At 28.8% G+C, this 21,487-nt stretch overlaps 2 protein-coding genes, 1 non-coding gene and 1 pseudogene across 11 annotated transcripts; 2 read left to right on the forward strand and 2 right to left on the reverse strand.

Moving 5' to 3' along the window:
* Positions 1–3,866: 3,866 nt before the first annotated feature.
* Positions 3,867–13,362, reverse strand: LOC145190075 (caspase-3-like). Of its 9 annotated transcripts, none has more exons than XM_090089633.1 (7): positions 13,072–13,309; positions 11,653–11,734; positions 7,210–7,255; positions 6,682–6,808; positions 6,118–6,312; positions 5,277–5,963; positions 3,867–5,140 (listed from the first exon to the last, which is right to left on the reverse strand). In XM_090089633.1, the coding sequence occupies exons 4-7, from the start codon at positions 6,788–6,790 to the stop codon at positions 4,857–4,859; spliced, it is 1,275 nt and encodes a 424-aa protein (XP_089945759.1). In that variant the 5' UTR covers positions 6,791–6,808; positions 7,210–7,255; positions 11,653–11,734; positions 13,072–13,309; the 3' UTR covers positions 3,867–4,856. The 9 variants fall into 9 exon arrangements, with proteins under 9 accessions (XP_089945759.1, XP_089945755.1, XP_089945757.1 ...); XM_090089629.1 differs by lacking the exon at positions 7,210–7,255 and adding an exon at positions 7,848–8,047; XM_090089631.1 differs by lacking the exons at positions 7,210–7,255; positions 13,072–13,309 and adding exons at positions 7,848–8,047; positions 12,072–12,964.
* On the forward strand, positions 7,494–9,140 carry LOC149886625 (uncharacterized; annotated as a pseudogene).
* A 1,115-nt stretch (positions 13,363–14,477) lies between the features above and the next one.
* LOC145190141 (glutamine-rich protein 2-like) lies at positions 14,478–19,659 on the forward strand. The gene is made up of 9 exons (XM_090089637.1): positions 14,478–14,742; positions 15,334–15,676; positions 15,778–16,441; positions 16,675–17,082; positions 17,205–17,360; positions 17,453–17,690; positions 17,784–17,958; positions 19,247–19,441; positions 19,521–19,659. Exons 1-9 carry the CDS (start codon positions 14,616–14,618, stop codon positions 19,624–19,626), a joined length of 2,412 nt encoding a protein of 803 aa, XP_089945763.1. The 5' UTR covers positions 14,478–14,615; the 3' UTR covers positions 19,627–19,659.
* Positions 19,660–19,787: 128 nt separating this feature from the next.
* Positions 19,788–21,109, reverse strand: LOC145190142 (uncharacterized). The gene is made up of 4 exons (XR_016453112.1): positions 20,999–21,109; positions 20,234–20,335; positions 20,030–20,149; positions 19,788–19,908 (listed from the first exon to the last, which is right to left on the reverse strand). It is a non-coding gene; the product is annotated as an uncharacterized LOC145190142 (transcript).
* Positions 21,110–21,487: the final 378 nt, after the last annotated feature.

The raw sequence follows: 21,487 nt of genomic DNA on the forward strand, positions 1-21,487 counted from the left end.
TATTACGCCATTTTGAAACAGGCCAATCTGCATGCGTTTTTGCAAAATGTAATCTTGCTACCACATGCCTTTTTTTCAAAAGGGGAACTTTTCTTGGGCTTCTGGCGACTAACTTACTTTGTATTAACCGCCTACGTACTGTTCTCGAAGAAACGCTTAAATTTAAATCTTCTTTAATATGGCTGGACGTTACAAAAGGATCGGCAACAGCAGCACGTTTTATCAATCTGTCTTCATGTTCAGTTGTTTTTTGTTTTCGGCCCCTTGTTTCGCCTACATTTTTCCATTTTAGAGCATTTCTAATCATCATAGGAGAACAACTTAATGTCTCTTGAATAAATTTTTATGTTTTCCCTTCTTGTTTTAATTTAATAATTAGTTGTCTCTTTTCTGCACTACAATGTTTTGCACGACCCATAATTCCTATTTATAAAATAAATTTATACGATTATTTTATATATTTCATTAAACTAATACTAAAATTAATCTTACCTTTAATTAGTCTTACTAAAACCAAATAAACAAAAAGCTAATATAAATAATTTGATAGGAAACAACAGATATATTATTTTAACCTACAAATCTAGATATGTTCGTATATAAAATTCGGGACTTCCCTAAAGTAATTTTAACAGTGTTACCAACATTTTTTACTCCCATTTCATTATTCAGTGTTTGTATTACTGTTATGCCTAAATCTATTAACTTATATTTAAATTTACATAAAATTACTATCACAAATGATTGTTTTACTAGCCACTACTATTATTTTGTCCACAACTGTAAGTGACAATTGTTAATAGTACTATCAAAACTTGGCAAAAAAGTATTTCGCGCACATGATGCCCATCATCTTGGAAAATATAGCTGTTTTGACAAGATTAAAGAGCAAGTTATCATTTGCCAACCATTTCATTATTGTCATGTCATCTGATCATTTGAACGGACAAGCCACTTGTCTGTGGCTCCAGCATGCTTCCTCTTTTCACTACGGTTAGGATCTTTGGCTTCAACATCTTTTTCCGAATCTTGCAGGACTAAAAAACTGAAAAAAAAATTATAATCACATTTCAATTAATGACATAAAGTTTCGTATTTCGTTTTTATTTTTATGTTTTAATTTTCGTTTTTATTTTCGTATTTTAATTTTCGTTTTTATTTTCGTATTTTAATTTTCGTTTTTATTTTCGTATTTTAATTTTCGTTTTTATTTTCGTATTTTAATTTTCGTTTTTATTTTCGTATTTTAATTTTCGTTTTTATTTTCGTATTTTAATTTGATAACATAAAAATTTCCTGAATTGTATATAATTTTAAGAACCTTAAATATCGATTAAATTACAAATAACATAAAATAAACTTTATCATCAATAATTCAATAAATTTAACAATACAAATAAAAATACGTGTGAAAATGACTTAAAAAATCCTTTAAAAATTACAAGAACTGGTATATGGAGCCCAGTTTTTTGTTCTATGCTCTATACCAGTTTCACAATTTTGTGTTTCATGTACTATATCTATTTCACGAACCTCTTAGCTCTGGAAGTTAATGAATAACCTGTTTACAATATCGATAACTGTTAAAAGGTTTGAGTGCACAGTCATATTTTATTTACGCCCTGGGCCTCCCATTAATAGATCTGGAAGTTCATCTCTTTTCAACGAACGTTTTCCACAATAAATCTCAAAATCGTGTAAAATTCCTGAATTTCGCATCTAGCCCATACTTACATACTTTTTTAGGAAGATATTGTCTTAGAAACGATCTTCCTTTTGTTTTCATAATTTGTTCATCTATTGAATGACTTTTTTCTTGTGGAATATTTTTGATGTTTTCTAAAATAAGTTGAATTTGAGGTCACACCTTGAATAATTTGTCATAATTAGGGTGGTTTAAGGGAATTGATTTATCATTATGATTATTATCTGGAAAATGCAAATAACGTTTCATTACTCCAGTAAAATTTCTTATGTGAAAGCATAACTATCGACATCAAAACTAAAATGATAATAAATTTTTCTATATCATCGTTTGTCACTGATATTGATTTACCTGTCAAATTTGCATTATGCAGATTTTTCTGTTTTACAATTAGGCAAAATATTTCAGAACCAAAAAACTTGTTTATAGTACTGATAAGGTGTTAGCTCTGGATAAGGTGCTTCTGAAAAAGGCTCACCATTAAAAGTATCGATTTCTTTTTGGACAGAAACTTTAGGCCAACGATGTGCATGATTATGAAATTTATTTGCTGAAGTTATTTTATTATTGATACTTTCATCATCAGAACTTTCATCTACAATTTTCATCCACAAACTTTCAATTTTCATCTACACTACACTCAGATTCTGAACAAGTAAAATCAATGTACATGGCCAAATCCTTTTCTATATTTGCATCCTCGAGATCACTATTATTATAACTATCAGCATCACTACCGTCAAAATCATATACAATTATATCTTTAAACATATTTTAATAATTAAATGGTTAAAAAAATATTTTAGTTAAAAAAACTTAACGCATAAAACAATAATAATGGATTGGATTTTACTCCGTCGGAGTGCAGTGCTGTTTCTACAACAACAAATTGTTGTTTTTACAACAAATTAATTTCATTTGTTAGATAAAAAAAAAGTTAGAAATAAACAAAAATATAAATGAGCAGTAAGAACAGTACTATGTTAAGTTAAAAACATTTTTTTTTACAACAAGATCACAATTTTAAGGTGGTACATCCCCATTAATTTTGAAATTTTTTAGAAAAAATCAATTTTTTGAAAATTGGTTTTTTAAATTCAAAATTTTTCATAGAACAATATTATTAATTTTTTTTTTAATAAATAAATAAGGAAGTGTGTATAATTATGTGTTTTTTGGCCATAGTAAATTGAGAAGTCCGTAGCAACGCCATAGCAACGCATTTTAAAAACAAAAAATGTAAACTACTTACTAATCATATGATTTAATACGAAAAGGACCCACAATATAATAGTGGAGGTTTTTAATTGGGCTCGTGCTTCTTTTCCTAATATAACGAACTTTTATTTTGTTTTTTGTGTTTTTCTCAAAATGTCATGTTTACCAAATACCTAAATTTTAAAACGCAATATTTTCTGTTTGGGACCATATGCTGACTTGAAATTTTCAGGGTGTTTTTGTTATTAATTGACTTAGGTAATGAACCAAAACTACAAATAAATATGATGTATAAGTATGTTTAAAATCTTTTTTTCTTGCTTTTTTTGTTAACAATTTTTTTAAATATATAGAAAATTATTTTTAAAATGTTTTATGCATCTTTAATGCATGATTTTGGTTCATAACCTCTTCGTACCTTTTAGGAACATAGTGTGAAAATTTCAGAGTTAAAAGATATATAGAACTGGAGATATCTTGTTTTAAATTACACCCATATTTTGGCAATTCGTATGGAATAAGTGAGGCAAAAGTTGAGCAATCGAGATTTCTTATTTAAAAAAAAAAATCAGCATACTTGTTTTAACTTGTGTATTGTAGTTTTAATTTTGTATTGATTATTTTAAGGAAATTTTTTAGAATGGGGGTGTACCACCTTAAACCCTTTAAGTAAGTAGTATTCGTTGTCTGCTCCCAGTACCGACTTCACCCATAAAAATCATCTATAAAATGTCAGTTGTACTATGAAATAGCAAAGAAGACTTTTTCTTCCACCCTAATCAAATGTCCTTTATAAAATAATATTGTTTTCAATCGCTTATCATGCACTATTTGCATTGGGGAAGCTTGGTTTAATTTGTTGTTATAAAACAACCCAGCGCATGAAAGGGTTAAACAGAATTTTTCTAGTAATTTTGATTCGATTACATGAAGAAATCTTAAGTCAGTAGACACTTACATTTTTTTACATATTTAAAATTTGAATTCATTTGCGTTAAAAAGTAAAAATAACAACTTTAAAAAATCAATAACTTACACGGAAACACAGAAATATGATTTTAATTAAAAAATTATTTTACAAACAAATGGTTGAAAAACATTAAAAAGAAAAAACCTTCGAGTTAAAAATAATGACAAAAAACAAGATATTTTCAAATAATATTTCAAAGTATAGTTTATAAGACAAGAACATCGAATGACATGTAAGCTAAGAGTAAAAACGCAACATAGCATGAATCTATGCTTAGTCGATATTTTAATCGTAGCGTACCTGTTGTTCGTTTTTTTTTTTTTTTTTTGTAATGCTAAGGAATAAAACGTCGAACATTTTTTTCTAAGAATAATACACCAAATAGCATCAACGTTTGCCTATTCATAATTTTTATGCAACATCATGCAACGAATAATTAGTGAACATGCTTACGAATAAACACCGAATAAACACCGAATATTATCCATTCTACAAATAAAAAAAGCCGAAGGGAAAACGACTTGTAATAGAGAGTATCTTTTATAGAGATAAACCAGCTTTTATTTTTTTTTTAGAATCTTACTTCTTATTAACTAAAAAAATGTGAAGAAAAAATATTTCTTTTAAGGGATTGCTTACCTTGTAGTTTACTTTATTCAAATGTATAAATGTATATAAATTTTATTAACCTTTTGTAATTTTGATTTTGAGTAGACTTTTATTCCTATTGTACTTTTGCTCCCTTAAGTTTTGCGCTATATCAATTTTTTAAAGTATGGTTGTTACGGTAATGTGCTTTTTCTACTTTTGAATATATAATCAGTTATCTTTTTTTTTTAATGTTTCTTGAATGAATGACATTTAAACCTTTCAAATGTAAAGTTCTTTTCTGGTTGTTTAGTTTAAATGTACGTTTTATCTTAAAAACAAGCTGCTTCCCAAGAGGTTTTAACAAGTAGCAACCTAACTTTCATCGATATGGATTTTCGATAGGGCAGTTTCATTGAAATAGACTTTAGGTTTAAAAAACAACTGTTTTCTTAGTGTGCATTTGTAAATTGCGGACATTTGCTTAGCTTCAATTTCAGTTTCTCCTTCAAAATAAGATTCCACTTTCACTGCCATCTCTTTGTTGAGTTCCTGTAACATATCTATTAATGGCTTGTTCTTAGCACAATTTTTCAAAATTTTGCAAAGAACTTGAATATACCACGACCCATCAGTTGAATGACGCCAAGCAATTTTACCTATAAATATTATAACATCGGTAAGCAGAATGTGCCCAACAAACTAATCTTGCAAAAAACAACATCAGAAATAGACTTTATATTATACAAATAGTTATCTTTTATCTCTTAAAAATGCACTTAAAAAGAAGTTCACCTGGTGTGGTTGCTAAAGATGTCAAACAGTCAGGATATTGGTCAACGGTTGAAACTACATCTGCCTGTTGATTTTTATTGTCACTTTGACATGCTTGTATAAAAAACAATTTTGGTTTGCCTTGAAGACCTATTGATGCTTTTTCAACTGTAGACCACAATTCTTCAAATGATAGTTTGGAACCATCATTACCATAAACTCCATTTCTAAATCCATGTGACAAAATGCCACAAACAAAACAATCAGAGATTTTTCGAGCTTGAAGTTCAAGACTCAATGAAAATAGCATTTCTTTTGCGCTTTTGTTTTTGTAAACTATAACGTTAAAGTTCAGCCAATCAAACGTCTCTTTTAATAAACTTTCATCTACACCATTTCCCAAACGTTGCTCTAACCTGGTATTGTCCTCAGTTGTTACCACTTTTTCAAAATAATTGCTAAATATAACACATATTCCGCATGGAACACTGTTCATACTGTATGATGGAATTAGTTCACAATTGGGAGTTACATCACAAACATCGCTGTTTGTGTATATCTCTGAAGGTAGCTTTGGATATACTGGATATGAACTTGTGGGGGTATTCATTGAATAAAATTTATCTGGTTCTTCAAATCTTGATCTTTTGTAATCTGGAGAATAGTATTCATATTGTGAAATGTTTTTTTTGAAGAGACCTGCATTACCTACACAGCAAAGCTTAATATACAGATAACCAAAATAAAAACAACAAATAAGCTTTTACTTTAATCAGGAACTGATTCAAAACTTTTTAGTAATTGTAAAAAATAAGGAAACCCATTCAAAAAACATGATAAAAAAAGAGAAAGCAGTTATTACTTTGAGCATCAACAGCAGTATCAGTTGCAAAATTTGCATTTTCAGATTGAAATTTTTTTATTTTTGATTCAAGATCTTTTCTACTAATTTTAGTTAGAAGATTGTTCAAACTACTCAAGTCTTTTTCTGAAATTATATTTCGTTTGTCTAACTCATCTAGTAGAGCAAGTGCATCAAGATTCTCAATAATGCCGCCTTAAAAAAAAAAGACATAAATGACAACACTTGATTTTTACATAATATGTCAGAAATAAAAAGAATATAACCATAAAAAATAGATAAAAATTTAGTGAGAATTTGACATCTTACATGTTTACATGTAAGTAAAAGCAAGAAAAGCAACCATATTACTATAACAACCATACTCAAAAATTAATGAAGTGCAAAACAAAAGGGAGAAAAAGTACAATAGGAATGAAAATTAACTCAAAATTAAAATTCTAAAGAATATAGATTATTTACATACATCAATTATATTTAAATATATATTTATATAGACTTATATTCTATATATAAACATTTAAACAAAGTAACCTACTTAAATAATATAATAAAGTAACCTACGAGGCAAACAATCCCCTATAAGAAACTTTATTTTCTTCACATTTTCTTTAGTTAATTCATCTGCCAACTTGCATAAAAACTCCTTCCAAGTGCTGATTGGAGGCTTCATTTATCTTTGCTACTTTTTCTAGAAAACCCATAAATATACATGCATGCACATATATATATATATATATATATATATATACAAAATGTATATATATATATATATATATATATATATATAGACAAACACTTTGTCTGATTTTTGAAGGCACTGTATTCTATTTGACCTCAAAACTACCCTAAAAAATTTTGAAGATCATAGAATGTCATTTTATTGACCTTAAAATTTCATTGAATATGATATTGTATAGTTTATACAAGATTGTCAACATGCAACAATTATAATTTGAACTAACTTATTATACTGACTTCCTAATAAAACACATTTAAATTATATGAGTAAAAAAGTTGAAAGCACATATTAACAAGTATAAAGAAGTTGTTAAAAACCTTAAAAAAGCGGGAGAAGCAAAGAAAACTGACTTTATTATCTTTACATCATCGCTCTTTGAGATCACACATGTCAATACTATAATGGTATAATAAAATGGTATAATAAAAATTAAAGAGGACAGGATTTTTTTGAATGCCCAGGAAACAGAATGCAATTGTAAATGTAAAATCTTGATAAAAATCAGTGGACAAATAACGGAACGAGGAAAGAGAACAAATTCTTTTTTTGAAGGAACGTGAACAAAAAGTAATAGTTCCTCAAATATTTATAACTTTGCTTTTTTTTATAGTTGTTTTTAAAGTTCAAAAACAAAATGATTTGTATTTGGATAATATCACAAACTAGTTCAGATTCAGTTGGTCACACGTAGTTATTTTTGAATTAATCAGATAATTTAGAGAAATTATTTGATTAATTCAAAAATAACTACTTTGGAGAAATATGGAACCAATAAAGGAAATGAGCATTTTAAATTAAATCAAAAAAGTTTAGATCAATTTGTTGTAAATTTTATTGTTAGTCAAACACAACCTTTAACTATAGCTGATAAACCATCATTTGTAAATTTGGTGAAGTTAGGCCTTCCTAAAGACCTGAAGATTATTTGTAGTAAAGATTTAAAACTACGTACTAATAATCTGTATTTATCAATGATTGAAAATATTACTTCAACATTGGAGATGTTATGTATGTTGCAACCACAGCTGACTGTTGGAGTAAAGGTAAAAGAGGTTATATTGGGGTGACATGCCATTGGATAGATCAAAAGACTCTTTAGCGACATTCAGTATCTTTAGCATGTAGTTGCATAAAAGGAAGACAAACATATACTGTTTTTGCTACAGTTTTGTATAAGATTCATACAACCTATAAAATACAAAACAAGATAGTTGCTAGAACAACAGACAGAGGTTCGAATTTTGTAAAAGCTTTTAAATCATATCCAATTTCAAAAAATTCAGAGAATGAGGAAGATAGCGATGATGATGATGATAAAGATAATGACAATGAAAATTTATGCAATGATAATGTAAATTTGTATGAAATTTTGGACAAAAGTAGCCATGAACAAGAAGACTTATTTGTTCAGTTACCACAATATTTTAGATGTGCTAGTCATGCGTTAAACTTAATAGCAAAAATTGATGTTGATAAAATGGTACAGACTTCAGAAACTAATTTTAAGAAAATTTATAGGAAAGCAATGGGCAAGTGTTCATCATTATGGAGTAAACAAAATATATCAAATAGAGTTGCTGAAAAAATTCACAATACATTAGAAGTTTATATAAAAACGCCAAACAAAACAAGATGGAACTGTACCTATGATAGCCTATTACAAATTAAAAATGGACATAACAAAGTGAACAATATAATGGATTTTTGAGAAATACAAACATTCACAAATTAAGAAATTCAATTAATTCATGAATACTGTGAAGTAATGACTCTTCTTGCCCAATTTTTAGATTTTTTACAAGGAGAAGAATCAATTTTCATGGGGTATTTGTTACCAACACTTTATGCTTTGGATAAAAAGTTGATTATTTTGCAACAGAAAAACATGAACTTTTGTGGTGCATTTGTCAACACAGTAAGAAATTCAGTTAAAACTCGAATTAGTACTATTTGGGAAAAAAAATGAACTAATATTAGCATCTTGTTTAATACCGCATTTTAAATTATTATGGCTTGACGGTGTCAAACATTTCACAGCAGAAGCCTGGTTAAAACCTTTGTTTGAAAATGTGGATCTTAGTTCTGCAGCTTGTGAAATCGAATCCTCTTCACATATAGCAACAGGTTCATCTAAAAAAGACTTTTTCTGTTTAAAAGTGGAAAGCAACTTAATTACAAGCTCTGGTATTGAGGAGTTGGAGTTATATTTAAAATCACAGTCAAAAGAGTTTACTGTGTTATTATTATACCCAGCAGTATTAAAAGTTTTTTTAGAACTTAACACACCTTTTCTGTCGAGTGCTCAGGTTGATTGGCTATTTTTGACAGGTTCTAATGTGATGACTGAAAAGATGCATACATTGGATGACTCTCTATTTGAAAAATGAGTTATATTGAAACAAAATAAAGTTGATGTCTAAAATTTTCTTTGTCTTCATACTTTTTACCTACTTTCTAAATTTTTACTTTCCAATAACATTTATAATGTTCATACTTCCAAGCTGAAATTATTATGTTAATTACATGTGTATAAAGTACATGATGAGGCGGACCAGGCCGGCAGGACACCAGAAATATTTTTCAAAGTTTTAAAAGTAATGATTAAATAAAACACGTTAAAAAAGCTTTGCTCACTTAGCGAAACAATAGATCTACTCTCATTTTGTCATAAATGTGCTATAAGTAATATCATTTACAATGTAAAAAAAAGTTTAAAAAAAGGAACAAAGTAAGAATGATTTCTATTTTTTATGGAACGTAGAAAAAGTTCCTTTTCTAAATATAGAACAAGGAACTGGAGCGCGTTCTTATTTTACAAAATGAACATGGAACAAAATGAGATCCTTTTAAAAAGGAACTTTCCAAACACTGGTATGTTTGTATGTATGTATGTATGTATGTATGTATGTATGTATGTATGTATGTATGTATGTATGTATGTATGTATGTATGTATGTATGTATGTATGTATGTATATGCATGTATGTATACACACATATATGCATATATATACAGCAGCATGCAAAAGTTTATAAACAGCTAAATTTTTTGAGTTTTTTTGTCATAACTTTTTAACTTTTGACTGAAAAGGAATGAAATTTTTAACAATTGATCCTATAATGTGATTATATAATATGATTTATTTAAAAAAATGATAACTTACAATGGTAGGAAGAAATTCAAATTTTATTGAAAACATAACTGTGCAAAAGTTTATAAACAATTCCATGCCTCATTAAGAGATTCAAAATTTCATTAAGAAAAATGTATATTAAAATTAATTTACTGGATATAGTATTTAACTTAAATTGAATTAAAAAAATAATGGAAAAATCCAAGTAATCGTCAAGATAAAAGAAGAATTTAATAATATGTGCTGTAGACAAGAACTTTCCTTATAAGCAAATTTTTGAGCTTTTTGATGCTAAATCAACAATTAGCGTACTTAGTAAGAGATATAGACACTAAAAGACACTTGAAAACAAGCATCGTCCAGGCAGGCCAAAGATATTACAGAACATCAAGACAGATCATTGGTAAGAAAATCAAAACAAGATCCCTGCAGAAGTGTTCTTGAATTAAATAGCATTCTAAGCAAGAATTATGTTGTCAAGTGCAGCGTAGATATTACAAAATGCTGCCTGCGTCAGCATAGCTTGTTTGGTCATTGTCCTGTCAAGAAACCATTGATATTGTTAAATAATTGCTCAGCCCAAATGAAATTTACAAAAGATCATTTGAATTGGACTTCAAAAGTATGGGCAAAAGTCTTATTCAGTGATAAATAAACATCTTGTAGGTTTGATAGCAATGGTATCAAGTACATGAGACATCTGAAAGATGAAAGATTTGCTTCTAAGTTTCAAATGCCAACAGTTAAACATGGTGGTTACAATATAATGGTTTGAAGATCTTTCAGTCATGATTCTATTTGTCCACTTTACACATTAAAGGCATAATGGATCAGAATGTACATTTAGATATAATCAAGAATGTTATGCTGCCATATGGAATGTCTCGTGGTTGGACTTTTCAGAAAGACAGCAATCTAATGCACCATACAAATTCTATCAAAAGTTTTTTTAATTTGAAAAAATTCCTACTTTGAATTGGCCTTTTCAAAACCCAGATTTAAATCCAACAGAATGTCTTTAAGAATATTTCGATCGTCAATTGAAAGGCGAAAAACCAACCAATAAAAATGATTTATTCCAGGTGCTTTCGAATTGGTGGGTAAATATCCCTATATATGTTCTGATCAACTTAGTTGACTCTATACTTTGTTGTTGTCAAGCAATATTAAAATCTAGAGGCTATCCAACAAAATACAAATGTGTATTTTGTTGGATAGCCTCTAGATTTTAATATTGCTTGACTACAACAAAGTGATGAAAAATTATGGAGGAATTAGAAATAGTATCTCTTTTTAGAATTTTTTCATTTTTTTATAAACTTTTACATGATTATGTTTTCAATAAAGTTTGAATTTCTTCTTTCTGTTACAAGTTATCATGTTTTTGAGTAATTTATAGAATGTAATCACATTATATGAACAACTATTGAAAATTTCATTTATTTTCAGTGAAAAGTCAAAAGTAATGACATACATACATGTACATACTACCAACGAAACATTTGAGTTAGGTTGCAAATTTTGACTTAAAGCAAGAACACAATTAAAAAACAACAGTTTTGATGTAATATCTATATATCTTTGTTAAAATATTCTAGAAAGATCATCAAAAATTATTTGGAAGATAATTAAACTTTATTTAAATAAATGGAATTTTCACCTCAATCCCCCTGATTTTAATCCCAATGAATTATTATGAGAAGAATTTGGTAGAAGAGTATGGATGGTTCTCCAAAAAGCATCTGAAAAATAGAATATTATACCTTTTAAGAATATTACAAGAAAAATAGAATAATATACCTTTGCAAAAATTGCAAAAACTAATATAAAGAATACAAAAATCTGTAATGCTATAACATAAAGTAGATTCAAAGATTTGAACAATCATATTTCCTTTTTTTTTTTTTTTTTTTTTTGATATTTTAAATTAGATTGTAAAAAATATCTATAAAATGCAAAAAAATTTTTCGAATAAATGTTAACTTAACATTATAGTTATAAATTTATTTGTACAATTTGAATACCCTGCCTCAAACTTTTTGTTGGTAGTCTTTTAATTTGTAAAATACATATACACACCGAAATTATTTAATTTAAATAGGGTGCTAGCCCATCATTGTTAGCAATTACAGCTTTAAATCTTCTCAGTATGCTTTTGTACAAGTTTTGAATTGTTTCCAAAGGAACTTTTGTCTATTCTTCCAATAAAACAGCTCATTTAGTGACAATCATAATGGAAATTGACTTCTTACTTTCTTTTTCTAAAATACACATGTTCTATTATATTGAGATTATGAAATTATCCCCAGAATGTTCCTAGCAGTATGAACTGGAGCATTATCATTTTGAAAAAATCGTCTTTCTCTTTAGAAACAGTACCAAGACTATAAGATGGCGGTAGAAAATAAGGTAAAGGACAATTCATCAAAGAAAGTGACATTCTTCAATTGCTCCAGTTTTGAGGCTTTTTACACCACTTCAGACGCTTTGGAACATTTGTCTTTAAAAGAACAGTCTTCTTGTTGCAACTGAAAACAGTTTTGGTAGACACTGGATTTCTTAGATGGTTACTAAGTTCTGCTAAAATTTCATGAGCTATAGTTCGATAATTTTGTTTCACAGTACATGTTAGTGTCTAACAATCCCTTCCTGAGAAGACTTGTCTTTCTTCCAGAATTTTGCTTAAAAGATGATTTCCCTCTTGTTCAAATCCAGACAGTACTCTTGAGTACTTTCTGAAACTCCAAGCCATTCTACTGCTTCTGTAATACTAGTGCCTGTTATACAAGCACCAATCATTTATTCTCTCCTGACAATACCGTTCTAAAAAGCCCTCATTTTGGTAATTTCTTACTTGATGATATCTGAGAATTAACAAAGATTTTAGAATAACATGATAAAGTAAGTATATGAAAAATTACTAATAAGTCATAAAGAATTCCTAAAATTTGAAGATTATATAGACATTTAGAAATTTTATATATTTTTAGGTTGGTTTTCCTATCATTTTTTCCAGACCTTGTATATGTATATTTATAAATATTTATAAACTTTTACTTTAAAAGCTTTAAGAACTTACGAGACAGATTTGCGTTTTTATTTAAACTGACAATAATTCATTTTTGTTTAAGCTTTTAAGTATAATTGCGTCATTTCAGGCTGGCAAAAATTTCAGGCTGGCAAAAAATTTGCTTCACTGCGGAAGCGCAAATTAGATATCTAGTAAATATATATCATTGGTCTGGATACACTCTTCGACAAAGAATTTTCTTTCACTCTAAAACTAAGAACTTTCTCGTCCACTAAAAGTTTTTGTTATGTAAAAACTAAGGGTCTGCGTATCGTTTCATTTCCATATCGCTATCATTCCGATATATTGGGAAAAAAAATCATGACGAGGAATGACGAGAGTTCCGGTATACACCGAGATTTAAACTAACTGCAATACCGGTTAAAATTTTTATAACGATATTACGTCGTAATCATTCCAATAACACTTTTTTTCCCGATATCATATCGGTATGATAACGATATGGAAATGAAAAACGATATGTAGACCCTTAATAAAAATCACGGTGGCAATATTTTGCTTTTGAGAACAAAATCAATCGCAGAGTTAGTTTACTCAAGATGGAGAAGAATATTAGCGATTTATTGTACATTCGTGTACTTTCTCAACTTCAGATTAGAGCACTTTACATTGATTTTGAGACCTATTTTTGTACGATTCTTAATCAGCATGAAATTCTCTATCATAATCAATCATAAAAATAGGGGAAGGGATGGGGGGGGGGGGGGTTGGAAGTGTAGTTGTGTTCAGAAACTCTTTATATTTTGTTAAAAGCAAATTGCTTTTTTTTCGAAAAATTTTTAATCTACCTATAAAAACACCATAATTTATTGCAACCAACTTAGACTGAAAAAGTTTGGCACAATCTTTAAAATTTTTCGCAAGAAATATCCCTTAAGAAACACATGTGTTAAAATTTAATGAAGAGTGAAAGTTACCATTTATAAAAGCCATCAGAAGGTAAGACTCGACTCAAATGAAAACTTAAAACAGAGAATACTGAAACAAAGACTTCCTACATTGTATTTTATTGAGCTACGGAGTTGAATTTAGCCGGTTTTTGAACAAAACAGTAATAAAAATGATTTTTACATGGATATTTACATGGAAATAAAGTCAATTCCTAGTAGCCATATTTCAAAAAAAAAAAAAAAAAAAAAAAGAGGAGACCTCTGTGATCGCGTGCTCAAATCAATTAATGTCTAAGAAGTTAAAAAAAACAACAAAAAGGTACAATTCACAATCATTTTTTTCTTTTTCTAGTTTTACATTTATTTAAATACTTATGATATACTTTAAAAGGATTTCAACAAAACTATAAGTTTTTTTAAACCTTTAAGCACCCCTTTAAATATTAGTTAGGTAATTCATCAAAGAAATTGCAAAGAAAACTGTAAAAAGAAACAAGAAGAAATAAAAAAGAAACCATTGTTACGTAATTATGTCAGTTACTTGTATTTCCGTCAGTTTTTTTAATATTTTAGCTTCTTAGTTATTAACGACGTGCATTTGTTTCAAATACATTTGACAAATTCAGATGCTTTGGTTGTAAAATGATGAAAGAAATAGCTGACACTACGTTGGAAAGCTTACTTAGCTTAGCTTTAGGAACACCAGAAATAGGCGCTGTAAATTTTAACTATCTATACGAAGTCATCTTGCAAATATTAAAACATTTAGGCAAGTTTTTCTAACGTATTCTGGATTTTACCTAAGTATCAGTTAAATTTTTATCAATAATTCCAATACTTTTTTTTTAAGACCCAAGAGTTTACAACATATGCATAAACAAATCATAATCCAGTAAATGTATGAGTGTGTATGTATGAATGTATGGATGTATTTTAAAACAAATTTAAAAAAAAACACAAATTTCTAAAAAAAAATGTAGTTATGCTAGGTTTTTTTAAATATATCTGTATTTTTTTTTTGGTTTTCAGAGTTGGGAAAAGAATTTTAGGGGATGATAGGCAGAAAAGGGATAAGAGAGAAATAAGACACCTCATGCAGCTGTTCATTTTTTCACCCAATCAAAATTTTGAAAACCATCTTTATAGATCTTGACATTCTCTTTAATAAGTGTGATTGATTCCAGTATTTGATTCTTGCAGTAAAATTAGTAGTTGCATGAGGTGTCCCAATTCACTTCTATGTACCTTCTCTATAAATTTTTCCCATGCGCTTTTAAAACATTTTATGGCTTTAATTGCTAACCGAAGAGAACCACATGGTTTTTAAAAAAAGTTATTGACATATGAATGTCAATTTTAGGAATTTCTGAAAAAATCTTAAATCATGAATCTCAAATTAACAAAGTTGCCAGGTTATCAAGTATTAGGTTGTCAAGCAACATTCTTCCGAAGGACCCACCAAACAATGAGTTAATTAGCAGTCATGAAGATACTTCTCCTGCACTTCCTGAGCCTTTGCTTTCAACCCTTGTTAAAAATGAAGAGAGTGCCGAATCAAGTGGTTTAAATTTATTGTCTAATTCTTTTGAAATTCCAAACGCTGCTTCTAAAAAGTCTATTGCGAATGTCGAGCGAAATCCCAAAACATCAAGCAATCACATCAAACTAACTGAACAGGAAAAGAGCATAGTAAATCTAAAACGGTGTGCTTTAATCTTTTTTTATTTATTAATTCAGACATGTTGTAATCAATGACGACTATAAGTGAAGTAATATTATAACTACTTCCCATAACTTTTTGAAGGCGTGACAGCGAAACTCCGACAAGCGATATGTGGCAAATTTTAAACAAGCGATTAGAGGGTTTAGAAACTGCTGTTAAAGAAACGATGAACTTTATTAACAATATTCATTCATCTTCAGAAGATTTAAAACGCATACCCACTGATGTTACGTCTAGTAGTACAATCAGTTCTCCTGAAGAATTTGTAAACACAATTACAGAGCGTGTTAGACAACTTGGTGAAAAAATTTTGGATATGGAAGAAAAGTTATCCGCCTTTCCAACTAAAGCAGAACTTAATTGTGTCTGCACAGAAGATAAAGTTGTTGCTCTAATAAAAGAATATTCTGACCTCTTTAACAATAAAATTAAAGAGGAATTAAGAATAAACAAAGATGAAATAAGAATAACCAAAGATGAATTAAGCATGAACAAAGATGAAAATAAAGAGCCAAAAACCAAGGTTTCTGTAAAACAATTGGAATATTCGGATGAACGGCAGAATTTTGATGCGAAGGACGTGAAAAGCTCAAACACCTCTATTGTAAACGCGTTTTCAAACAAAGCAGGCTTTTTAGAGGAAAATATTGCTACAGTTAAAGAAAAAATTCAAAAGCTAGAAACAAGTTTAGCAAGTAAGCCAGATATGCAGCTGCTTATTGACTTGAAAACAGACCTCAGGGAAGTAAGTATTTTATTGATTTTTTAAGTATGGTTAAAAGTCACGAAGTTTAAAAAAATAGAACGTTTTATAAAAGCAGACCATCTTAGTAAAAGTGAATCATAAAAGTGGACTGTTTTTAAATATGTGAATCTTTTTTCTAAAAGTGGACCATTTTTATAAAAGTGAATCTATTTTATAAAATTGGATTATTTTTGTAAAAGTGGATCGTTTATGTAAAAGTAGGTCATTTTTAGATAAATAGAGCTTTTCAATCATTCACAGAAAAGTTTACAGATTTGTCTAAACAATCTACTTCATTGGAAAAAAGTCACAGCTTAACTAGTGGAGAGTTGGGCGTTTTGTCATTAAAACAAGCGGAATTTGAAGCTCAACAAAAGAAGATGCTCAAAAATATGCAGCAGCTTGAACATAACCTGGAAGACGTGGCAGATAACTTTAACAAAAAGCAGTCAGAGCTGCTAAAACTCCAACCCAAAATAAATCCAATCGACGAAACAGTTATTACTAAAATTAGAAGTTCAATTTTTGATATGCAAGAGCAATACTCGAAGTTGCAACAGCAAATTGACAGCCTTGTTCTTAAATCAAGCGATAATAATACAAAATTTTTTGATATTCAAAAGCTTGTCGAGAGTTTGAAGGTACATAGAATGTATTACTGTCTTGCATTTTTTTCGTGTCTTGGATTTTTTTACTAAAATAATTCGTATTTTTTTAAAACTAATGTTTTACGTTCCATCTCAACCTTTTTTTTTTTATTCAGGAAAAAATGATTGACAAATTTGATATTGAAAGTCTGATTGCACATAAAGCAGATCTTCTACTTGTCGAAAATAAGATCGATCGAAATCAATTTAATGCATTTGTTTTGGAAATGGAACAAAATTTTAAGGGTATTGTTCAAAAAGTAGATGAAACAGTAAGTAACATTTTAAAAACGTTTAAAATTTCAGGAAAGTATAAAGAAACTTATAATTTTTTCCATAGATTCTCATAAGTTTTTTGTGATAGGAAGTTTCTACAAATAAAACCATAAACGACTTGGAGCAAGTTCTTAATACGAAAACAAATAAAGAAGAGCTTAACGAACTTCGAAATTACATTGATTTTCGATTCAATTCTTTCAAACCAAAGATTTTTCAGATTAAGGAAGCACAAGATGAAGCTGCTGGAAGTAGGAAGCAGTTGATGAAGAATTGTAACTGTATCTCATGTGATCGACCGGTTGCCTTACAAAATATTCACCCAGGTATATTGAATGTCCGAATTTTAATCACTAGTTAATAAATTTCACTTATTTTTTTTAGACAATAGTGGAACAGTGATTTTAATTGGTTTTAAGGTTTAACATTACCATACTACGACCCCCTTCCTGTTAAGAAAGCTTTTAGACCCGTAACACCGTTTGAGCTGCAAACCATTCGACATAATCAACAGAACAGTGTATATGGAAACAGTGGGAGGATAGAAATATCAAAAGAAAGAAGTAAGCTGCAAAAAGAACTCTTACAGCTATGGTGAGTCTAAGCTACGGCAAACTCTTTTATCACATATAACCTAAACTAGTCTCGCGTGCTTTAACTTCCGTTTAAAACATTAATCCCGAGTTTTACAGTGTTTTGTTTCAATAAGAAACGCTCGACACACACATTCCATACACGCACGCACACACAGATGCACGCACTTCTTGCAGAAATTTAAAAAAACGTCAAATCATTTCTTACATTTTATGGCTAAATAAGGCGTGAAATTTCAGGATAAACACAATTCCATTAGAGTTATTAATAGGTATACCTCCTAATGATGCACCGGATTAGGCTCATGATATCCGGTTAAATGGCAAATGGAAAAAGCTTTATCCAGTGCATAACTACTTAACACAGAAAACAGTAGAATACACTTTGACTAACAGTGTTTTTAAGGCTCATGCAAATGGTTTTTTTTTTTTTTTTTTTTTACTTTAGTGTCTAACTAGAATTGTTTCATAGAGAAAAATTTCCACGTAAATTAGGCTTTTAAAAGTTTTAGCACATTCTCTTGCTATTACAGCGATATTTTTACGCAAGGATTGAGAAAATTTTTTTTATGGAATTGAAACAGACCTGTATTTATAGGCTTCTGTACTGAATTAACGGAATATTAAAAAACGAAACGAAACTAAGAAATTGTGAACCAGTAAATACAATGATATTTTATAGAAAAATTTCAGTTAGTCTACATTTCTGTGTTAACCGAGCCATTTGTATAAAAAAGCGCAATTTAGTGTGATGGCGTTCAGTGGCCCCATAGGATTTAGTATTAGAATAAGTTTCGTACTAAAGAATTATCGCACCTAAACACCTTCTGAATGTGGAGGTATAGGAAATATACACGAATAAAAAATTTAAGCAAACCCTCTGTAATTAATAGTTTGAGTTGAACTTCTAGTTTTATACTGAAGTATTCTTTCAAAAAACTTTTAAGAATAGCTTAGTATGATACTTGTAGATTTTTACTTTTCATTTTTGAGTTTGTAAGTGCAAGTTACAACATTAAGAAATTTACCCAAACAATTCTTTTTGCTAACCTCACAAAATACAGGATAATGGTCTATATTCTGTAGTTACAAAGAATACTTTGATATTATAGGATAGAATTTTTATCCATCATATATACTTTTGAAGAACGGTTGCATCATTTTCTACTTATCTTTAAGAGATGAGTATAGAAAAAGCTTGACAACCCCTAATTTCTTCAAGAGAAAGTGCATTGAAAAAGTTTATAGAATGCAAAGATATAACTAATTTTCTTTTTATTTAAATATAGCGGTGTTAAAGATTTAGAGGAACTTTCTTTTCAAACAAATCGTGCGTGCGGAGGGGCGCATACTTTAATTGAGCAACACAAAAGAAATCCAAGCAAACAGCCGATGTTACAGCAGGAAGAACCGATTGACGTCCTTGGTCGTGACGGACACATTTATAAAGGAAATTTGCAAACACCATTAGCAGATATTCCTAGGTGAGTCGGAAAATCAAAATAATTAAACTAATTCTTAGTGTTATCAGGCATTCTATCAAAAATGTCAGTGTCTTTTTAGATCACCCTTTAAATCAGAGACAGACACAGCAGAACCTTACGAGAATGTTGAAAGTGTTATATCACAATTGTCTAATCATAAGAATGGCAGCCCAGTGGAAACATAAGGATTCATAAAATAATTATACTTGATTAAACTATTTTTGATTTCTGATTCTTACCTTTACTAATCATTTTTAATGTGGTTTATTTAAAACAAAATAATAACACATTAAAGAAACACAAAGTGTTTGGATGAAAAGGTTTCTCAAAATAATTAGCTATTACGCCAGCATTATTCAATATATTTCTTTCCAACAAATTCATTAGGATTTATTCACATAAAAACAGCTCCAACAATATAAACGAAGACATAAACAGCATGACATATTACAATCACGATGCAATATCTAAGAAATTTAAAAAATAACAACTTTTGGGTGAATAATGATTATACAATGTATTAGGTCATTTTTATTACACAAAAAGTAAAATTTTCAAATTAGTGAAAGTTAAAAGAAAAATATTTACCAAACACAACCTATTGCACGATGATGTTATTTATTGGTATGTGAATGAGCTTGACAAAGAAACCAATAAATCCCATAATGGCAAAACCAATAGCTGTAGCCATTGCAATTTTTTGGAATTCTAAAGTACAATACTTGATGTAGGAAAAAAAAAATTCAACCTGAAAATGTGTTGTACAAAGAATTAAAAGCTCAACTTAACTACCTTTTCTGTCAGGTTTTGTGCATCTTTTTACCAGACGAAAGGAATCTTTACAAAACTCTTTGCATGGTTCTATGGCTTGCTGAATTTGGTCCATGGTAATGTCTTAAAAATTAAAAGTGCAGCTCAAGTTAATAATATTAATAACAATAATACTACAAGTAGTAGTAATAATAGTAGTAGTAATGGTAATAATAATGATAAAAACAATAACAAAAACAACAACAATGATAATTATAATAATAAATTACAACACCATTACCAACAATAACAATAGAACTATGCTGAACTTAGATTTTTATCAAAATTCCTTCATTAATATTTGTATTGAAGTGCAAAACTTTTATCACACATTATCGTTTATAACAACAATTTTATTCAGTTGACCAAAAAAAAAGCCAAAAAGAACACGTCTTCCAAAAGTATTGCTATTACTTTTATAGGATTGATAAAAAAAACACACACACCAAAATCATTAAAACTTGGTAAGAAACCCTTCTTTACACTAAAAATTAACCTTCCTGTAATGTCAAGCAAAACAATAACATCTTTTTAGAAGTAAAACATTGTACATTAGTACTTTGATATATAATATTCAAATCATCCATTAAATAAGAATATAGTTAGTTTTTTGCGATGAAAGAAATAACTTTTTAGCCTTTTAGTTAAATTTTCTTATTATCTTACTGTTTTGCTACATTACTATATTAATTCAAATCTAATCAAATCGCATATCGTGTTAGAATCCAAACAAAAAAGTATTCTTACTTCAGACAGTTATACTAATTATTATTATAACTATATTTCACTGACGTGTCGTTGTTTTTAAAGAAGGTACCAGTGACGTATCATCATCAAAAAGTTCGAATTATATCTACTATGGTTTTAAACAAAAGTTTTTGTAAGTAAAGTAAAAAAAAACATTTATATTTAAGGTATTTTAAATTTACATATAGATAAACCATTTTAATTTTCATTTAGATATATATTTTACTCTTAAAGTAAAATTCTATTTATAAATATAAATATCAGTAATTTTAAAATCAGGGAAAAACGTTCTGTAAATTACACATGTTATTATTATTCATTAAATCAAGAATATTAAGAAAAATAGTTTCGCGGAGTTTGCAAAAGATTTGTATTAAAGTTGTAATAGTTAAACATTGATGACGTAGCAGTTATATTAAGCTAAAAAGGTTTTTTTTTCATCACTAAAAATCTCTTTGCCCACAATTTTTGGCCGTTAGCATAACTAAC

The sequence above is a fragment of the Hydra viridissima genome, unplaced genomic scaffold (assembly GCF_058129835.1).
Source record: "Hydra viridissima isolate aposymbiotic clone 2 unplaced genomic scaffold, HvirCarnegie_v1 scaffold_6, whole genome shotgun sequence".
NCBI lineage: Eukaryota > Metazoa > Cnidaria > Hydrozoa > Anthoathecata > Hydridae > Hydra > Hydra viridissima.